This window comes from Myodes glareolus, chromosome 4, assembly GCF_982192425.1.
Source record: "Myodes glareolus chromosome 4, mMyoGla1.1, whole genome shotgun sequence".
NCBI classification, from domain to species: domain Eukaryota; kingdom Metazoa; phylum Chordata; class Mammalia; order Rodentia; family Cricetidae; genus Myodes; species Myodes glareolus.
In genome coordinates this window covers 478,552-500,890 of record NC_142029.1, presented here as the reverse complement: position 1 = coordinate 500,890, position 22,339 = coordinate 478,552, and the positions used below count along the sequence as shown (strand labels likewise).

Below are 22,339 nucleotides of genomic sequence, written 5' to 3'. Positions count from 1 at the left end.
TTCTTTTTTTTTTGAGGCTATACTTTTACTTTTTTTTTGGTGGGGGGTGGAGAGTCACAAGGACAGAGAATGGAGAAGAGGAGATGGAGAGATGAGTAGGTCTGGGATGTATGATTTAAAGTCCACAAAGAATCAATAAAAAGTTAAAAAACATGTGGTAGCATACCCGGTTTTCATTCTTACGGCATTTAAAAATACCAGTCCAAGTGTGTCCTCTGTTTAAACCACATGACCAAGATCTGACTAGGAGCTGGAAGAGATGGGCCAATTACTAGGCTCCACTGAATCCAGAGTCAAGCAGGAAGGCAGGTGGCAGGAGAAAAGGGATGGGTACAGGCTAAGGACAATCTAATGTACTTGCTTTTCTGGTGGCACCCAAGGGGTCCTCTCCTTGATGAACTTTTCTCAGCACGTCCTAGCTACACTGTTTTGGCCCCATCTGCAGAAGTGGGCTCAGTTTCACAACTACACATGGCCTCAAGCTGAGAGGGATAAAATGGGGGAGAAACTAACCCCTCTCACAGGACTGCTAGGAAGACTCAATAGGCAATTACAGGCTAAACATTCCTAATTTTGAAAATCTGAAATCTAAAACTGCTCTGAAATATGAAGATAACGCCCTCTGCTCTCAAGCTTCCAACATAAGATGTTCAGCCTGCACAAGCTGCACTTAGAACATGCCACACTGCAAGCAGGACTCAATGCTTGCTCTTATTCCCATTATTCTCATGCTCTAACTGTGCCTGCTTTCAGTTTTTTTGGAAGCATGCAGTTAGTATGTACCTTGCTGGAGATATAAAGCTGCACCAGATGGAAGGCACCTTGCCTCTTGTGAACTATGGCAGGAAGATAGCTAATGTTCTGTGCAAGCTTCTGGCCCTGTGCTTTCTGATGGCATGACTTTTGCCCGACTTTCTCATCTAGAGCAAGTGCTGGCTTTCTAAAATGAGTGCACCTACTAGCTCCCTAAAGATCACCAGCAGTTGTGTGGGTGATCCAGTGACGAACTTTCTAAAATGAGTGCACCTACCCACCCACTCCCTGAAGATCACCAGCGGCTGTGTGGGTGATCCAGTGACTGACCTTTCTAGGCTTTTTCGAAGAGTCGTGCTTTCTTCATCTTTGTGCTGCAAAGTGGCCTGGCACTCTGCAAGACGGCTGTTGGTACAGTTCAGTTTCTCCTCCATGGCTGCCTTGGTGACCTGGTATAAGATATCCAGGAGAAGACACAAAGCGTACAAAGCTTACCCTCCATGGAAGAAGAGACTGGTATGCTACTCACACTTCCTAACAGGGCCACTTCTAAGGGGAAGGTTTTGTGCTGAAGCTGGAGTGCAATGGCATGGAGTGAGGTTACTAGTGGGACCATTGGCACTAGAGAAGGCCAACAGAGGTGACAAGAACAATTTCCTTTTAGTTCAAAGTCTAAGAAGGGGAAGGGAGTCATCACATAGACTTGGGATACTGTCTGAACCAATGACTGTCTCAGCTTGAGAACTGGCAGCATTTTGAAGAGCATCAATCCAGTAAAAGCAGATCAGATCCCCTTTCCTTGATAGCACACCTGCCAGGCCCACCTTCAGTTCGTGCACAGCCTCCTTAGTCACTTGCAGCTCCCGGCTCTGCTCTTCTAGCTGGGCCCTGAGGCTCTCACACTCTTCATTGGCCGTCTGAAAAGGATGAGGAAGCATCATCAGAGAGAGGTTCTTGCTCTGAGACTCCTTCACCTTTATCACCCAAAATGGTTTCTAAAAACATAACTGCACTATTTCCTGAACTGGATCCTCAACAAGCTTCTTCTCTACTGGTAACAAAATACTTGCAAGTTTACAAGGGAAAGTCTCAGCTCATTCCTCAAACAGAATTAATTTTTGCAAGTGAAAAAAAGTGGCCCATGAGGCTCACAGGGCTTCATGGGCAGAAGAGGGTGCAGAGTAGGCTGAGAGCACAGAGGCAGATACAGACCCACTAGGACACACACTGGAAAGCAAAGTACTGTGTCTACTTGTCCATGTTCTTATCTACTACTCTTTAGTCTCTTTTCTTCATGATTATCAAAGACTCATGGTCTATTGGGGCGGGGAGGTCTCAGTTAAGGGCCTTGCTTTTCTAAACTGAGCAAGTTCCCAGAGAAGCTATTTAGTAAGGACTAGTTAGGACTCAGGATGTCACAGACTGGTGACCATACGGAGGATGGGGCTCCAAAAGAAAAGGCAAAGGTAGAGGTTATGTGTGGAAGGGACTGTACACAAACACACAAAAGGGGAAGCAGCAGAAGGGTGTAACACTCTTTGAGCTGCTGCTGCATACAGCCTTGTGGGGACATGGAACTGTGCTATTAGATCTGCTGAGAATTCAAACAAAGTCATAAACCTGAATTTGTGTACATTCTGCTCTGTCAAGATTGACTATTAATTGCTAAAAAGTACTGTGTGGGCCAACATCTGCCACGGTCAAAGTGGAGGTTTCTAGGTAAAGGCATTATGCCCCATTTTCTATCTGCTGTGCTTGTGTTTCTGCAAAGAAATGTGAGCTACCGAAGTTGAATGGGATCAGGACATTTCCTGTTGCAGGGCCATCTAATTGTGGAGCCACCCAGGTACACCTTGAGAAATGGCTAAAGCTGGGCTTACCTTCAATCTGTTCTGGTGGCCCATGATCTCAGCACTTAGCTGGAACTTGAGGGCATCTCGTTCCTGGTGTGCAGCCTCTTGGAGGCTCTGGGTCAGCTGCTCAGCCTGGGCCAGCTGTGCCTGTAGACCAGAGCACGAAACAGCTGCCTCCTCAGCTGCCTTTAGTTTTTCCTGTAACTCCTTCTTCTCTTGCTGTAGTCCCACCACCTGGAGCTCCAAGTCCTTTCGTTCCCGCAGTGCTGCCTCCCTGGAGTCCTGGAGCTCCTGGGTCAACCTGGCCAGGGCCCCCTCCATCCGATCCTTCTCGGCAGTCAGGGCACAGACCTGTATGCCAAGCTCAGCTGTGTCTGTGTTGGCTCGGTGTAGCTGGTCCTGTAGCTCTGCATGCTCCAGGTGGGCTCCCTCGGAGCTGCACCTCATCCGTGATAGCTCCGCCTGCAGGGCTTGCAGCTCTTGTTCCTGCTTCTGGGCCTTATAGATGCTCTCCTCCTGCAGTACCCCTTCTCGCTCTGAGCACAGCAGCAGCTCCTGAACATGGGCCCTGTTAAGGGCTTCATTCTGCTCTTTCAGTTGTTGCACCAGGGTCTTGTGCTCCCTCAGGACTGTCTCAGCCACACCCAGCTGGCTCTGTAACTTGTCCCGGTCACCTAGGGCCACCTGGAGCTTGGCTTGGAGGTCCACCACCTCATTCTGTAACCGCTGGGCTTCCCCCTGGTGAATTTCTAGCTGTGCTTGAGACAGAGCCAGTTGGGTTGTGTTGACTTGGGGTAGGCTGAGTCCCTGGTGGCCTTTTTCTGCAGAGAGGGCCTCAATCAGCTGAATCTGCTGCTGACACTGGTTCTCAAGAGCCCTGAGTTCCTGATCTTGGGCCTCCGTCCGAAGCCGGCACTGATCTGCCTCTTCCTGCAGCCGCCGGCACTCACCCTCCTTACTCTGCAGGGCAGCTTCCTTCTCTGCCACCTGGGCCTTCATGGTCTCTTTGGCTTTCCTCACAGCCAAAAGACTTGCTTCCATCTGGTCTCCTAGGTGCCGGATGCTGGCCTGCTCAGCCTCCAGAGAGGCTAAGGAGCCCTGAATGGCTGCCTCTCGCTGCTGCAGCGCTGTGTAATCAGTTTGCAAGGCTAGAAGTTTACCCTCCAAAAGCTGGTTGCGCACGGCCATGTTCTGCAGCTCCTTCTGTAGCTCCTGGTTGACCTTTCGCAATTCCTTCTGGTCTTCCTCTGGCACTGTGGCATCATTTACCTCTTCTTTCTGGAGGTGTTGCTGCCCCTCTTCTGGCATCTCCCCAGTCTGTGGTGAGACAGAGCTCATGGAGGCCAGGGCCTCCCTATTCTTGCTGACCCCATGCCCTTCACCTAGCTGCTCTAGTGTGCTCACTTTCTGGCTGAGATGATCTCTGTCCTGTATAAGTTGTTTCTTCTGTTCCTCCAGGTCGCTCACAAGCTGACTCACCTGTGCTAACTGGGTCTCTAGGAGCTGCAGCTGCCATGTCAGAGACTTGGCCTCCTGCTCCAGCAGCTGCTTTTCTTCTCGATGCTGCTTTTCCTGCTGCCTGGCTTCTGCTAGCTCTTCCTTCACAGAGCTCAAGTGGGCCAGGGATTCCTGCAGCTGCCGCTGGAGCTCAGCTGACTCTTGCTTCTTCCCAGATAGCTCTTCCTGAAGTGGGGCCACATCCTTCACTAAGTGCTTTAGGTCAGCCCGGGCCTCCTCCTTTAGCTGAAGTTCCTTGACCAGCTGCTCTAGTTTGATACTCTGCTGCTTGTTCAGTTCCTGGGCCTTGGCGTTCTCTCCTTCTAGGGCTTCCAGTTTCCCCTTCAGTTCCTGGAACTTCAGGGCCATGTCAGCAGGAACTGGCTCTTGATGAAATGTTGTGTCCAGAGCTGAATTTGCCTTCTTCTCTGCCCTGGCCAGGCAATGTGAGAGGCTGGCTAGAAGCTGATTTTTCCTACCCAGGGAGTCTCTCACAGCCTCAAGTTCCTGTGCCATGGTCTCAAGCTGCAGGGTTGAGTGGCTATTTTCTTTCTTGTCTACATTCAACTCCAAGGCCTGCAGACATGTCTGAAGCTTCTTCACTGTGGCTTGGGTGATCTCCCCCTGCTTCTGGAGTTCTGACACTAGGCCCACGAGGCCAGTGTTATCCTCCACTGTAGAGTACCCCCTCTCCTTCTCTGCCTGAGGCTGCTCCCCTTGTCTGCTGATCATCGCTCGAAGTGCTTGGTTCTCCCTGTCTAGCTGCTGTACATGTTCTTGTAGCTGTTTCTCTCGAACCTCCAACTGGTCTAGCTCCAGTCGCATCTCATCAAAACCTTCTAGTGCTTCATTGTTTAGAGGACTGTTTAGGTCAAAACTGGAGGCCATTTCCTGAGTCTAAGGGAAAGATAAAGACAGGAGGCTTTAGCATTAGGCTGCCAGCTACTTGGATAAGTTTCTGCATTCTATGAAAGTAGAAGTAAAAACAAAGGGATGGTGAACCTTCATCTGGCGATGGATGGAGATAGAGACAGAGACACACATTAGAACACTGGACTTAACTCCCTAGGTCCAAATGAGAAGCAGATAGAGGGAGAACGTGAGCAAGGAAGGCAGGATCAGAGGGAACCTTCATCCGACGATGGATGGAGATAGAGACGGAGACCCACATTGGAGCACTGGACTGAGCCCCCAAGGTCCAAATGAGGAGCAAAAGGAGGGAGAACATGAAAAAGGAAGTCAGGACCACGATGGGTGTGTTCACCCACTGATACAAGGGGACTGATTGAATGAGAGCTCACCAAGGCCAGCTGAACTGGGAATGAACAAGCATGTGATCAAACCGGATTCTCTGAATGTGGCTGACATGGGGGCTGACTGAGAAGCCATTGACAATGGCACTGGGTCTTGTTTCGTCTGAATGTACTGGCTTTTTGGGATCCTAGTCTGTTTGGAAGCTCACCTTCCTAGACCTGGAGGGAGGGGGGAGGAACTTGAACTTCCCACAGGGCAAGAAACCCTGACTGCTCTTAGGACTGGAGAGGGAGGAGGAGAGGGAGTGGGGGAAATGGGAGGGTATTGGGAGGAGGGGAGGAAGTGGAAATTTTTATAAATAAATAAATAAAAATAAAAAACAAAGGGATTACCTGACCTAAGTAAGGTAAGCTTTTAGAGCTATTCCAAGATTAGAACCCTTATGTTCAAAGCACATACCATAAGGTCCAAACACATTCAGGGCCCCACAAGCCCCACTAATAAGCAGACTCATATCTCTAGCCAGCCTCCATCAGCTTTATGAGTTTAAAGGATACGCTTCTTAGAAAATCTAAACTCAGTTAACACTGAAATTATGGTAAACCCACTGTATTATATACACCAATAGTACCATGAGATGACAAAAATCACAAAATGAGGTCAAAGATCGATCGATCTATCGGTTTTTTGAGACAGCCTTGGTTGGAACTTGCTATGTAGGCTGGCCCCACAGAGATCTGCCTGCCTCTGCCTCCTGGGTGCTGTGACTAAAGGCATGTGCCACCATGCCCAGCTCATTTTTTTTTTCTATTTTGAATGCTCTTTATACATGAACATTTTTGTACTGCGAAGAAATTTCTATTATATAGTTATAATAGGCTCACATTTTTAGTACTTCCTGACCCACTGTTCTTAAGCAGCCTTTCACTAGGTCCTCCACTGAGGACCAGGATGATTTCATTAACCCCTCTCCGGAAAAAAAAGAATTGAAGTTTCTAAATCAATTTCCCTTTTGTTGGATGCTGGTAGGTGGCAGAGTCAATTCTATCTAATATCAGTGCTAACCTACATCTTGTAAGATACTTTAAAACTACTTTAAGATTCCAGTTTTAAAAGGGTCTAAATTTTATCTGACTGTAAAAATCTAAATTCCAGGACATAGAGGCTATAGTTTGAGGGGTTATATTATTCTGCTTAGAACAACAAGTATTTGAAAGGACTACCCTTGAATTGCTTGGGGGAAAAAGACATACTTTGATCACCCTAGCAGTCTGCTAACCCCAGCCGTCCCAACATTACCTGCAAATAGTTGCTCACTAAACTGCTCATGCTGGAACTTCGGCTGGGAGGTTTCCACATGTGAGCAGAAGAGCTGGTGGCCAGTGTCCTCCTGTGGGGCCACAGAACAGACACACTTGTATTCAGATAAGAAAACACACACACACACAGGCAATGGTGCTGACAGTTACTAGGCAACCAGGTAACGGTAGGATATGGTCTGGATATCACTTGAGTATGTCTAATAAAGGGTTCTAAGTTGGTCCTTAGAATGGTGGTACTGAGAGATAGTGGAACCTTTAAAAAGTGTGGCTAGCATAAACCCTTAGATCAATGCTATTTGAAGGCACTATGGGACTCTAACCTCTTACTATTTGGGACATATGATCTCTTACTTCTGCATAAAATACACCCCATCTCCTCTTCACAGGCTACCTACTCTGAAATGTTAGTCAAGGGGATCCCTTGCCAGAGCCTGGACCATGTTGCTCAGGCCTTCAGCCTCTAAAACTGTGACCTAAACAAGTCAGCCTCCCCCCACCCAAAAGGAAGACTTTCAGACTCTTTTTTTTTTAATTTAAAGATTTATTTTTATATGTGACAGGGAGGCCAGAAGAGGATACAATATTCTCTGAAGAATGGTTGTGAGCCACCTGACATGGGTTCTAGGATTTGAATGTGGGTCCTCTGGAAAAGTAGGAAGCATTCCTAACTGCTGAGTCATGCCCCCAGACTAAAAATGTCTTTTCTTTATAAAGTTAGACTGCCTCAGGTTTTCACTACAGTAATCAATGGATGAGTCCCAGATGGAGCATAAAGAGGAAAGCACAACACTTCTCTCCAAAGAGCAATCTCCATGGGCTGGTGCAGGCCTCCATTGGCATGGGGATGAGAGACGGTCTAGCAGTTAGGAATGCTTGTTATGCAATCGTGGAGACTGGAGTTTGAACCCCAGCACCTATGTGACAAACTATGGACCCCAGACATGCTTGAAATCCCATCACTAAGAGAGGTGAAGACAGGGAGATCACTGGGGTTTTCTGGTTGCTGGCTTAGAGGAGAAAACTTGAGCCTTCGTTTCGGGGAGACACCTTGCCTCAAAAGAATAGGTGTAAGGTAATAGAGCATAACTGGTGCCCTCCTCTGACATCCACTTACATGCACTCACATACACACAAACAAATGAATCCAAATACTATAGTTTTCTTTCACTGTCAAAAAAAAAAAAAGCCCAGTAAATACAATTTCCAATTTTTAGTTGTTTCTTTGAGTTTCAGGTGCCTGTCACAGTCTATTTGCCAAGGAAGAAAAAAGCAGCATTTAACCTAGTTTTTAAAAAGTGCTACTGTGCTGAAAGGCTCATCTACAGTGTGACTGCACTTCACACGGACATACTGCACAGGGCAACTCTACAAAATCTCCTTTACTGAAAAGAGTTCTCCTGGATGGTGTGGGTCTGAAACATAAAGGCTTGTGTGAACTCTCAGTTCATAGAAACATTGCAATCTAATCTCACTTTTACCCTCCAGAATTAACCTATAGTTATTGAACTGTCAAACCTATCAGTCCCCTCAACCTAGCAAGGACCTCAGTGCCGCACAACCACACGTGTGTGTGAGGTATGAGGGAAGGAAACTCTTGGTAGAGTATCACTGTGGAAAGGTGGAACAGGTCTACTCCATCAGAGGGTGTCACACCTGGTTATGGTTATTCATGCAGTAGAATATGCTACACCGTGGGTCTGCTGGCTGTAAATATTTTCGGCTTGTGAAATCAATAGTCTATATCACAACTACTCTGCATGAAATCTGCCACAGAATATGTAAAGAGATGAGCAAAGTTGCTTCACATAGTGCTCTGATTTGCTTCTACCCCACAACCACAGAATCACAAGCGTACACACAAGTGAAACTAAGCAATGTGAAATGAAAAGGGGAAGTATGACATAATAGCTTTCTCATGATTTACTGTGTATAACATTTTGAAAATATATATAACATACTATCATAAAATACTTGTGAATATATACACATATAGTGAAAATAAAGCCTTGCTACCGACCGGCCTCAACCATGGTGCTGTGCTTACTTTGGGAAAGGAAGAAGGAAAAAGACAACATCAGAAAGATGGGGTCTTAGTTAGATCTACAGCATTTTGTTTAGATCTACAGTATTTTGCTTCTTTAAAAAAAATAGAATATCATCAGAAGAAAGAAACCCTACACGATTCAGCCTGAAAGTGTTCCCTTTGGACAGATAAGGTTAAGTTAAATTCAAAAAAATAATGATAGAATGTAATCCACTGAATAACAACAAAACAAAACCAAAAACCTACCACCAACAAAAAACCTCATGAGTCAATTCTGAGATAAATGAATAAATAAATAGGGATGGCAGAAAAAAATAGTTATGAAGCTATATGTAATTTACTGAGCAAGAAAAATTTCTAGGCAGATGGGTGACTGTCTTCAAAACATTGAACATCTCTTTCCTTTTCTTTTTAAAGAAAGCAAGTTCCCAAAGTACCTAGCAAATGTCGGCCAGGCGGCATCCAGGTCGTATCCCCTTGATGATAGATCAAACTGAACCTCAGTCAGCTCATATAGTTGGCCCACAATGTCAGAACTCATCTTTGGCTTCAGAAAGGGGCTTCTTGCATAATACCAGTCACTGCAGAAAACATACACTGTGTGAATTGAGGAGAAACAAGGATAAGCAAAGAATAAATCTACTCAAGACCATCCTGTGTGGTTCTGACTTATCAAATCCAGTAACTTATGGTACTAAATCAAAAAACAAGCAAACCATTTTTTCTTTCACTGATGGACCACTGGTTCTTAAATAAGCTTTCTTTGCTTAAAAGAAACTGTTGCGATGATCTAGATGATTATTATTTATATAATATCTCTTTCCTCCAAAGAATTTGAGATACTAAATCTTTGTGACTTGCCAAGAAAGGGCTACTGTAGGAGACAGGAAAATTCCTCTGGGAAAGATAACCTCAGCTTTTCTTCCTTTCACAGAATCCAACAAGACACATCGGGCTCACTTCTAACTTCTGTTCAGACATTAAAAGCAAAGGAATACATGTCTATCCAGAAATATTATATGTACATTGTTATTGTGGTTTATCCATCTCACATGAAGCATTAAGAAATTAAAAAGATAGTACTGATTGCTTGTTTCATATTTGTGGTCTATGACGCTGAATTGTTTAAGGTAGTCTTAACAAAATACCTACAACAACATACTCTTCAAATCAAATGTACAAATGTTTTTAGCTCACAAGTCTGACACATGGGTAAGAATGTAAATCAGTCTTAAAGGTGACAAAATAAAGCTAAACATTTGCCTGTTATTTTTTAATTCAAAAGTCCTTTCTTTCAGTAACTCAAATCTCTAAGGAGAGGCAGAACAGAAATAGAAAAGAAATGCTGGCAAACTCAACGAAGTTCAGTTGGTGAGGCGCAGATCTGCAGCAACGACCCTGATACTCCCTCACATTCACTCACTCAGGACCACCTCTCCTCTTTTCTGATTGTTTCCTGGTGAAGCTGTAGCACTTATGAGATACAAACGCAGACAGAGGGGCAACCTGGATTCACAGCAGTCGCCCTTCAGTCACCAGGGAGCCTGGCTCTGTGGTAGGTGGGAGCCCAGACTTAGTAAAGGAGAACCACACTGGCAATTCTGGGAAACACAGAAACACTGGCTCCAAGCTCTAGTACACCAGTTGAGCATATGAGAGAGCTAGGGAAATATTCCCCCTCTTCACTCCTTTTACCCCACATGCTCAAAGACTGGTAGGAAATACAAAGAATAATGACTATAGAAGAAACCGGAGGCACCTGCCACTGACTGACATAATTTCAGTTCACTGGTGCTATGGGGTTAAGTGCAGCACAGTCTTGCAATTACCTGGTCACTTTAGAGTTCATGAAGCACTGCTGCAAAGTGTCTGCCAACCTCTGGTGCACCAAAGAGTAACGAATGAAAGCTCTGCCTTTCCCCAGAGATGTTCGGAGCTGAAAACATAGATCACATCAAGATGAACACTTGCCTCACGGAGGATTAGCAAAAGCCACATACAGGACAAAGCATGCCATCCAACCCTACTCAGACACTGGTAGCCCTCATACCCATCAAAGGACACAAAACATGTGGCACTGTCACTCTAGAGTAAATCCTGAAGTGGGCAGGCTTCTCCCAGAGCTCTATCTGAGAATATTCTGCAGCAAACATGTGAAGAAAGATATATGAATGAGACATTGAATAGAGTCACTCTTGTTCTTCCTATCAGAATCTGAGTCAGACAGGAAACTCCTTGATTTAATATGGAGTAAGGTGTGGAATCTGGAGGTAACTGAAGGGATGGTAAACTTGGTTGGTACTGGGGTTAAGGTACTAGGGGGTGAGGCTCATGGAGAGAGAGGCCTCAGGGGCTTGGTTTGAACATGTGTAGAAAGGGGAAGAATAGAAAGAGTGGAGCTGTGTAAGTGGAGCTTTGTAAAGGTTATGGCAGATGTATAACAGTTCCCTTTGTCGTAAAACAAAACAAAACAAAACAAAACAATAACAACAACAAACCAGTTTCCATGTATCTGTTTATGCTTTACTAATTGGCTGGTTTCTTTTCAGAAAACCCAACTCACTGCATTTAGTCAATGTGCTACGGATGGGAATAGGGCTTTCCAGGAAGTCTTGTCGCCAGAAGTAGAAGTCATAGAAAAGCCCAGGTATCCACAACTCTGCAACGACTTCGATGACAAAACCATGGAAAAGCATAAAGGGATCCATCTGAGGTTTGGTATGCTGGGCAGACTCTGCAATGACGCTGCAATGCAGGGCCCTACTAGCTGTTGGCACATGGCAGCCAAAGCAAGTGGATTAAAAAGAGCGGCCATAGAGGACACTTGAAACAGGTTTGAAAATTAAGATTCATAATCCTAACATATCTCTCCCAGAAGTAGTCAGGTATTCAAAACACACTGGATCTACCATAGGTATCTTGGCTCTGAGTAGAGAAAGCGGGGCCAACACTCAGAATGTGGTAGGAGAAGGATGACAGCAGTCTGGTCAAAAAGGTTCTTACTATTCTCATGCCCTGGATTGAGACAGGAAGTATGTGGCACACCAATAAGGCACCAATAGCGCTGTAAACTCAGTGGCAGTTAACATCTTTAACTCAGGTATTTCTTACTTTGAATCATTCTTACTGATGACTCAAAGAAATAATATGAGGTGATTTTAAAAGACATGAAACCTCATGAACGATGGACGTCATAAGACATTTCTCCATGTATCGTCACAATGGCTTAAGCGGAGGTGGGCAGAAGACTGACTGGATATAAAGCACTAAGGTGTGCTTCCAAATAGTCATCTCAATAGGTGTTTGGAGGACAACCTCGATGCCAACACCCATGTTCACTTTCTCCTCTAATGAGTTAGATGAGAACAAAGTGCTTAGTGGAGACAACTGGGCAGCCAAAAACAGCTAGGCAAGGTGGCCACCCACATACCCCAAAACTGGAGTAATGATGGAATCTAGTCAGACCTCTGCTCATAAAACTACTCTTGTCTGTAAGCTCTCAGAGCAGGAGTGAGTCCTTATTCCTCCTACATGACAGTAAAACTTCTTAAATCGTAATTAGCTGAACAGATGATTATATAAGAGAGCTAGCTACTTACTTTAAAGGAACTTTATAAATGTCCTTCAGGAAAATGAATATTTCCTTTGTGCTGAAAATGAAAGCAACTACATACCCCCTTTAAAAAATGTTTTAGATCACAGGTCAGCTTTTATTACTCAATTCCTGACATTTTTGGCATCCCATATATACCACACTGAAAAAGGCACACAACAGCAGCACAGGATGGGAGACCTGCAAGGAACATGGCTGCCTCTGCTTTAAACCAGACCACTGTGCCATGAGCCTGGAGCAGAGCTGGCCTACAACACCTCTAAAACCTGCATGAGCAAGCCAGAAGTCAGCACACAGCTTTCTTAGCTTCTTTAAATTCTATCTGCATAGCCTCAAAAGGTCTGAATGCGTTATGAAGAGAAGAAAAAAAAAACAGCTAAAAAGTAGATTGTTTTAGAAAACAGTTCATGACCCTAGGAATGAAGACTAACTTGCTGTTAGACTTCACGTGTCTAAAGTCATACAATTGAAGGCTTCAGTGATGATAAATGGGTGAGGAATGGGAGAAGAGGGTGGGGTGGGAACCTTTCTAAATTTCTGATACATTACACACTGCTCTACATCACGAACTTGGGTTTCTCACCAACCTCACAAGACCAAACCACACCACAGTGACATTAAAGATACAAGCAAGACAAACACTTCAGAACTACCATCTTTCCTTACTTGCCTAGAGTTAGAAAGTGCAGCTGGAAGAAATCACTGAGTCTATGATGTTGCTGTGCTTAATACTGTTTACATCTATAAGAACAAACACCATAGCCGGGCGGTGGTGGAGCACACCTTTAATCCCAGCACTTGGGAGGCAGAGGTAGGCGGATCTCTGTGAGTTTGAGGCCAGTCTGGTTTACAAGAGGTAGTCCCAGGACTGGGTCCAAAGCTACAGAGAAACCCTGTCTCAAAAAAAGAAGAAACACCATGGCTTCAGCTAGTATTCCTGGGAGTGCTATTGCTAGAACACTCAACAAGTCAACACCGTGGCCTCTGAGGTCAGCCAAAGGGCCTATGGGCTGACTTTAAAGTGATTTCATACTTGTCAGAGATGCTGACAAGACAAAATGCACAAACTTTTCTAGCATTTCTCTAAATTTCGGGTTCACTTCTGGGTTGACTGGGCTGATGAGAGAGGGAGTCACTGGGATGGGGAAAGGAAAGAGGTATGAAGGAAACATCTGAGGTTTAGGCACTCACAATACTCACCACATGGTGTGCTAAGCAAATTCTCCATGGGCCTTAACACAGGACCTTCTAGCTTCTGGGGCAAAGCACCCAAGATAGATAGATTAAAGAGACTGCCACAGAGGTCTCCAGACAGGATTGCAAATTAGGATCCACAAAGGTTCAAGAAGGGTGTGTAGTGTGGTGCGGTGTGTTTGTATTTCTTTAGAAGTTTGTAGTAAGACAAACCCAGGGGATAAGAAATATCCTTGAGACCCTACCTTACTCTCTTCACTTCAAATCTAAGTTTCCTGACCAAACTGCTGGAAAAGTAGTAGACCAGAAACTTTAAAGTTTGTTGGGCTTACATCCATCCATCTATCTATCTATCTATCTATCTATCTATCTATCTATCTATCTATCTATCTATCTGTTCATTCATTTGTTTTGTGTGTGTGTGTATGGTATGTGTATGTGTGCAGGTCATGTATGTGTCATGGCACATGTGGGGAGGCCAATCTGCAGAAGTCTGTTCTCTCTTTCAACCATGTGAGTTCTAGGGATGACACTTTGGTGGCAAATGCCTTTACCTAAATAATTGTCATGTAAGTCCCCTGACCTAGCAACTCTAGAGAAAATGATTTTTTTAAAAAAAGGGAAGTAGTGTTGCACACTTCCACAGGGTGTCATGAACAGACTTTCCAGTGTGGATAGCCCAGTTGGAAAGTAACATTTAGGACCCAGCCCATTTCTGCTTATTCCAATCTCAAGTAGTTTCTAAGTCTGAATCATATAACAGGCACCCAGTGTGCCCTGACTAGATTTCTTATCTTCTTAGCCACCCATAGACTTCATGCTACATCTAGCTATTTATAGAAGAGGTGTCCACAAAGAAGGTTTAGGCAGGCCAGTGTTAGACAGGTGTTCTTCTCTTCATGGCTTAGTTTACCTCAGAGATGGACTTGACAAATCGGATCCCATCATTTGCTCCCTTCACCTTGGCTAGGCACGCACAGAAGTAATCCCAGTAGTCCTTCTTGCTACCCAGGAGGCTAGCCTTCTCCTTCTGATCAAACTGGGCAAAAAAGGAACAGAGAGGAAGTCTGAGCCCACAGATGTTCATGCTCTATTAACACAATAAATGAAGCTAGTTTCCTGGGAACAGGCACTGAGGGAGGTCTCTTAATGGTCTTACTTTAATTTATTGGCAAATCAGAGCATGCTAATATCAAGAGTGTTTTAATTCGCCAACTTTAGATGTGTAAACTGAGGTTAGTAAACACCAGCTCAAGGTCATATAACTAGCAAGATTCAGGAATAATAGTTATCCCAAAAGACTCATCTCTTGGTACTTGCCTAGCATATACAAAGCCTGAGTTGTGGTTCCAGTACAGCAAGCTAGATTGTGTAATGATTGTTCTGTCTCTTTAAGAGACAAGCCATGCCCACTCCCTCCCCCATCCGCTGAGGCAGGCTGATCTTCAGCTTCCAGTCTGAGCTCTCTCTCTTTTCCGTCTTCCTTTCAGAGAGGCAGCTTCTGACTCTCTCCCCACTTCACCCCTTCCCTGGTTTCTGTCTCTCTTTTCTCTGTCCCTCCCTCCTTCTGTCTCCCTCTCCCTTTCTCCCTCCCCCTTCTCTGCTCTTCTCCTCTTCTTCCTTCCCCCTCTATAACCCGCTGAATAAATATCCAAGTCTCTGTCTCTTGCTATGTGTCTCCCTGCCTGGGACCAGCCACCACTAGGGGACCAGCAGCTGTCTCTGCCTGGGACTGGCTGCTCTCAGGGGCTGCTGCCTGCTGCCACAGGGCCCGCTACCACCGCTTGGTAGCGGGCCATTTCTGCTGCCACCGCTGGGGATCCTGCAGCATTTTTCATTTTTCCATTTCAGATTGATTAATAGAAAAAGGAAGGGAGGTAGGAAAGGAGAGAGAAAGAAAAGCAAGAAGGAGAAAAGGAAAGTAATGAAAGGAAAAAAGAAATTATCATAGTTTGGTAGAAAACCTCCAATATGATAAGGAAATTCAAGTGAAAAGTCTTACGTTAACATTCAGAGTATTAACTGTGTTGTAACTTAGGGAACTGGGGCAATGACATTTTACCCATTACTCAACTCTCAAGAGTCAATACAATCTTAAAATGCATGAAAAATTCAAATGACTGTCAGTGTTGAGTACTTTCAAATTCAAAATCAAATGGGCTTACCTGGAAAAGGAAAAAAAACAAATAAAGCGAGATCTCATAACCAGCTGGTGTCAAAGAACCAGGTGGAGGCATAAGGCGAGTCCTTCCATGCCTGTCTTTATTCCTAGCGGTTCTTTCACTCTAAGTTCTTTGTGGGATGTGATACTACAAAGTATGGTAGGTATCTTTCTATACCATTTATAGAATTTCTCCCTGGTTATGGAGTAAGATTCACATACACTATTCTCAAATCTAGGTAACACAAAACAAAACCCAGAAAAAATAGTAATGCCTCATACAACTGTGGTAAAATGACTGCAGGTCAACTTCTTTCCTGCCTATTTCAAAAGTATGTGCTTCCTAAATCAGCAGAGTTGTCTGGGTCAAATTAAGCAGACACAAAAGTCACACCATGAAAATGTTGAAAGGATGTGGCCGGTTAGGTGGTGGTACACACCTTTAATCCCAGCACCTGGAGGCAGGTGGATCTATTGAGTTCAAGGCCAGTCTGGTCTACAGAGCAAGTTCCAGGAAAGGCTCCAAAGCTATACAGAGAAAACCTGTCTCGAAAAACCAAGAGAAAAAAAAGAAAAAGAATGTTTGCCTGACTAACCCTGATTCAGCCAGCTCCACAGTAGCCGTGCTTGAGGAGCAAGGCTCTGAAATGGGCCTTAAATGGTCTTCCAGAGTCTGCACTCTTGGAAATCACCCTTATGCCTGGCTTATGTACATACATTGTATCTTCAGTTAAGAGTTCTGTTGGATAGGCCTGTTACTTGTTTTAAGATGGTTTAAATCTTAGGGGAATGTTTTCAGTTCCCAGAACATGCTGACTCGCACAGGAGAACTGAGCTCTTAGGACTGCTCTGACTCTTGGTCTTACCACAAGGGCTTAATTGCTCCACTGTGCTTTCTGAACCACATTCTGGAAACCAATATAAGTCACTCAAATAGGGAACAAAAGACTACTGTGACAAAACCAACACATGACAGATGCCACTTACTTGTAGAAGATACTCAAGTTTATAAGAAAACTTATGCAAGCTGGTGCTGTCATCTGTGATCGGTTCTCCTCCTTCTTTAAATTCATTGCTTAGTTCTGTCACTGCATCTTTAAGACAACAGACAGGAACAAGTGACTAGAGAGACATATATGTTTACATTTCAACAGTCCTAAAACTAGCCTGCATCTTAGATGTACTGAAAAGTAAGTCTGAGAAAGCAGAAATAACACCAGGAAGCACTAGGATAAGTGGTCAATGGTGGTCACCTTAGAAACACACAGGGCTTGTAAATATTCATCCCTGTGAATCCACCACCAAGCTAGCACTATACGCACATACAGCCAGTTAACAAATGGTTGCCATGTGGATTAATCAACTGCAGTGTCACAAAACAAGAGACTTGGGAGAGTGAAGGGTAAGAAAATGGCCAGGATAAAGTCTGTTTTATTTTGTGATAAGAAAACACCCAATACTGGGTATTCACAAAGTAAAAGTATTTATTTAACATTTTAGAAGCCCTGGATAGGGATTCGTATTATGTGTTGAAAAACAAGGCAATACTTTCTATGCAATGATACATTAAATGAGAAACACACCTAAAAACAAGGCATCAGTTTTGGAGGCTCCAAATGGTGGCGTCTGGCATTTAATAGTGTGACATTCCCTTTCATAACTTACCCCCCACAGGAATTAAACCAGACCTAAAAGACCGCTCTGTGAAGACAGCATTGAGTTCTTTTCAGGGTGGCCATGACTCAATCACCTGTCACTAGACCCTAGTAAGGTTCCATTTCTCTTCAACAGTGGGAGCCAAGTTTCTAGCACAAACCATAGCATTCACTACAACCTATCAGCACAAGTTAAATACAGGTTTCAGAGCATCAGCAAGTACAAGTAACAGTAACAATGATAACAATATGTGCTTCTGTTAACTGGGTACCCAAGAGGGGACAGACCTTTATGTGTATTCTTCATTAATAGAGATGTTATGCAATATGCATTCTAATTTTAGCACTAAGAAAAGATGAAAAAATTAAATACAATATAGAATCCAGGAAATCTCTTATTATCACCCCCGTTTTACAGATGAAGGACCCTGCTGGCAAACAGCAGGGCTCTAAGCAGACACTGGTCCCTTTACCTCTCCAGTGTGCGGACTGCTTCCCTTGTTTGCTGGTTGGGTTTGATGACAGGGTGTAAGTTTCAAGACTATTGAAACAACTGTGAAATTTTAGTGAAGTTAATACAGATTCATAAAGTTTTCTTTGAAAACTAGCCATTGTGACATAGAAAAGACCATTTTGTGGTGAAACTTCTAAGGACCAATCTCAAACACAGATTTATACAAACTGTCATTTATTTTCTCTATATGTCTGTATAAATTAAACAAAAGAAAACAAAAATCAAAGTCTAATGTGGTCACGTGCTAAGACTGATGGTGTATAACCCCAAGCTTTGTTCCACACTGGTTCTGTGATAGTAAGAAAGTCAGATAGTAAGATACTCCACTGTGCAAAATGGTAGCAGCAATAGCGCCTACCTCATAGGACCAAAGAAGAAAATTCCATAAATTTCTACCAGTAACATGTATATGTATACACAACAGTGTCTTATGTACATAAAACACCATTCAAAATATAACTCAAAAATTTTTGGATTTTAGTGTATTTCATTTATCAGTTTTAAATTAGGGATGCTCAATCAGCATAGTGTTCCAAAACTGCAAAATATCCAAGAAAATTATAAAATATAAAAATGAAACAAAATCAAAATCTGGAATACCTTTCAGATAATGGACACCAACATGTATCAGCTGTGAGAGGTCTCAAAGCACTGTGGAGAGCAAATCTGAGAAAGTGGGTTGGACCTTGTTGGCTTTGGATCTCAGATGCAGACTATGGACTGCACCAAGGCTCTCCCAGACCAATAACCTTTACTACAAGACTTCTACTTGTTTGCCAAGTTCAAGCAATCAGGAACCCGGACTTCTAGGCTGTCACGGAAGTGTCACTGTGACCTCTGCAGGCACAGCTTACGGCAAATGTGCTGGAGCTCCAGAGGCTTACAAAAATCAACCCTGGCAGAGTGAGGGATGAGAAACCTACTAAAATCTGGTCCTTGGGAGATCATCTAAAAGGGTAAAACTTGGGTTTCTGCAATCCACAAAAAAGCTGTTATTCTGTCAAGGTCTATCTCGCTTCAGGTTTGTCCGCTTCCCTCTCTTGCTTTTCTCCAATGGGGAGGGCTACAAACCCAAGTGGCCCCCTTAGAAAGCCTGGAGGTAGGAGACTTGGTACTAAAACATATAGGACAATGGCCACCAGTGGCCAGGGCTGGTGCAGGGAGATGCAACATGAAGTCTTCAAGAACCTCATCTGCCTTCCTGCTTGAAGAGAGGAGTATGTTCCTTTCCCTAAAAGCCAAGCTCACCAAAGCCCAACAAAGGCAACTAGGCAACTTAAAGCACCAGTAACTGAAACCAGCCCCAGTCTTCCTAGTGTTATTTGACTTTGTTCACAAGTCAGCGATGCTGCTTTGAGAGGAATGTGGGGTGAGCCCTCCCAGCTGCACAGAGGCTGAATATCTGAGAACCAAATATTTCAATACGATGTATACTGTGTGTGGAAAAGAGCAAAGGGCTGAATTCTGATTATCAACAGCCAGGGCACGGGTCCAAGTTCCTTAAAACCAAGCCCAGTTCACTAGCCACTCAACCAGACCTTGAAGATCACGGATGATCCTCTGGAGCTGGGTCTCAGCACTGCTAGAAGCCATGGTGTCTCCCTTTCTTGGATGTGTAGGTCCAACACACACTTCAGAGCTGTGTGACTGCCAGTCAGCAGTGGTCACACTCCATGGTGGCACCTGTACAGGGAAGAGGCCACAGTTTAAAGAATGTAGAGAACCTCCACTCTGGGCACAAGGACCCATTAGGTATCTTTCCTTGAAGTGATGAATTGACCTTTTTGTGTGAATCTTGTTAGAAGGTACTCTCAGGTTTGCTTCTGACATACTTATATTCGGACAACATGACATGCTTTAGATTGTTCTGATTGGTTTTTTTTTTGTCAACTTGGTACAAGGTAAATTTCGTTTAGTTTTGTTTGTCAACTTGACACAGCTAGAGTTATCGAAAAGGGAACCACAAGTATGAAAATACCTCTTATGACTGGCCTGTGGAGAAGCCTCTGGGGTATTTTCTTATTTAGTGATTGATGTGGGAAGGCCTAGCCTATCGTGGTCCTGGATGGTGTTAGACAGCAGAGGGAACAAGTCAATCAGCACCCCTCTTCCATGGTTTCTGTTCCAATTCCTGCTTTGGCTTAATGACTGGAGAGTTTTAAGATAAAATAAACTCTTTTTTCCCCAAGTTGCTTTTGGTCACAGTCTTTATCACAGTAAAAGAAATCCTAACCAAAACACAGACTTAACAAGATGCAAGATCAACTTAATAGCACAGCTGGTTCTCTCTGAACTGCCCACCATGTCTCTTGGGACAGAACTGCCTCAAATTTGACCCTCAGAAGTCTCCAGTGGCTCCCTTACCTCTTCCCACAGAGTCAGATCTGCTTGTTTCTGACATCACTAAACCCCGAGGAGCCAGCTATGTTCAAAGCCATTTTTTTTTCATATTTCTTTCTAAGGAACAGTCAGAAACTTCTAGTCAGGCAATGTTGAGGGGTGGGAGGGGACAAGAGGTAGGGGATACATACCCTAGGGCTTCTGACAGGGACAGCCTGGCCTGCCTAGTAGAATGTGGCTCCTCCACTGTCAGCACTTTGAGCCTCTTCTGTTCTGTGTTCCACTAAACCCGAGAGTGATACTCCCTGACCTGTCTGTCACCCAGGAGCTTACATAGCCCCCCCTCCAGCCCAGGGACAAGGTACTATTTTAAGCCCAGTTATAGTTTTCTCCAGCTGGAGAGTCCCCTACTTAGGCAGCTGTTAACGTCATTTAAGGACATGGTAGTGTTTTAAGACCAACAAAAAGGAATGTGAACACTTGAAAGGGAATTATGACCATGCATTTGGACATCAAGGCCTTTCAGAAGCTTTAATCTACCCTTTCGGTATCCTGTGTGAAGGCGCAATGTCTGCTGTAAGGATAGCAGCAGCCACATTACTGACAGCCTGTCCAGGGCTCTGGTTCATATTGTACACAGAGCTCTTACTTTTCACATCATTATGGTAAGGTAAACACCTTTCCTATTTACAAAGGAAAATCAGATGTTTTGTAACATAAGGCCCAGGGCCACTGAGTAGAATCGACTTGATTAATGTGCTATGTGATTTCAAACCTGCTGAACCCTTAGGACAGCACAATCATCATTACAGAAAATGACTTAACACTTCTACCGGCTCCTAAGAACCATCTTGAACTTTAGTGATTCCCAATAACATGCCACCCTGAGTGTCTAACATGTGCCAGCTCTCACTCATGCAGTGCTGTCTTCCTTCTGGCTTCAGAAGGCGGGGCAAGGAAGCCCTGGAAAGGAAATGGCCCTAGCCATAAACAACTCCAAATATTTATAAGCATTCTAGGGACTGGTCAGGTCAGCATAGGCTTGTCACTGAACAGATGCCTAGGGTCTATTTTTAACTCACAAGCCAACATAGTTGTGACTCAGTGGAAACACACAGGGCTTCTCAGGCCCAAGAAGAAAGAGCCAGGCACTCAGCTAGACCACAGTCTCACTAATGCATGACACAGACCTTCATAGGGTCAGGGTTCAGGAGTTCTAGAAACATTGTCTATAAAGGCCCCCCAAAAGTACTGGTACCATTTATCAAGGATAATAGACTGGGGACAGGAGTGGTTTATAAGAAGCCTGCTTTCCAATCCAATGTTTCTCCCAGGTCCCATGCTGAACACAGGGACCAGGTAGGGGCCTGCCGTAGCACTAGAGAAGGTCAGAGCCTATGCTCAGTCAGCCTCTTCACACAAGTCCCAGGCAGACAGTCTCTGTCTTAGTTTGCTTTCTATTACTGTGATAAAACAGCAAGACCAACCTGGTTTGTAGTGGCTCATACCTTTAATCCCAGTATTCAGAAGGTAGAGGCAGGTGGATCTCTGAGTTTGAGGCCAGCCTGATCTGTAGAACGTGTTCCAGGACAGCTTGAGCTACATAGAGAAACCCTATCTTGAAAAATCAAAAACCAAACCAAACTAAACCAAAAACCCCTAGCAAGACCAAAAACAACTTATGAAGGCAATGATTTTTTCAGCTTACAGTTGCAGTCTATCATGAAAGGAAATCAGGACAGGAACTTGTGATGGAAATCCAGAGGTAGGAACTGAAGGAGAGGTCATAGAAGCAATACTGCTTACTAGCTTGCTCCTCATGGCTTGCTTAGCAACTGCTTTCTTATTCAACCCAAGACCATTTGCCCAAGGGTGGCAACTGCCTGCAGTAGGCTGGGTCCTTTTCGCACCATTCATTAAGAAAATGCCCCTATAACTTGCCTCTGGGACAATCTGATGGTGACATTTTCTCTACTGAAGTTCCCTCTCCCCATGTAACCCTGGCTTGTGTCAAGCTGACAAAACAAAGAAACAAAAAATGAAATTTAACCAGGACAGTTCCTATTGGTGAGGTAGGGATGACTCTGTATTCTCCCCATTTACTTGTGGCCCTATCATCACCCTTTATTAGATGCTTTG

The 22,339-nt window shown here is 44.2% G+C and overlaps 1 protein-coding gene across 4 annotated transcripts in view; it reads right to left on the bottom strand.

Moving 5' to 3' along the window:
• Nucleotides 1-22,339, bottom strand: part of Fyco1 (FYVE and coiled-coil domain autophagy adaptor 1) — a 67,060-nt gene that overhangs the window by 34,407 nt on the left and 10,314 nt on the right. For all 4 annotated transcript variants that reach the window (XM_048424186.3, XM_048424189.3, XM_048424188.3 and 1 more), the window contains 9 exons: nt 19,399-19,543; nt 16,679-16,785; nt 14,444-14,569; nt 10,553-10,659; nt 9,161-9,304; nt 6,657-6,747; nt 2,634-5,000; nt 1,578-1,670; nt 1,084-1,202 (listed from right to left, as the gene is read on the bottom strand). In XM_048424186.3, coding sequence (XP_048280143.3) covers nt 1,084-1,202; nt 1,578-1,670; nt 2,634-5,000; nt 6,657-6,747; nt 9,161-9,304; nt 10,553-10,659; nt 14,444-14,569; nt 16,679-16,785; nt 19,399-19,453 — 3,209 coding nt within the window. In that variant the 5' untranslated portion in view covers nt 19,454-19,543. The remainder of the gene's footprint in view (nt 1-1,083; nt 1,203-1,577; nt 1,671-2,633; nt 5,001-6,656; nt 6,748-9,160; nt 9,305-10,552; nt 10,660-14,443; nt 14,570-16,678; nt 16,786-19,398; nt 19,544-22,339) is intronic.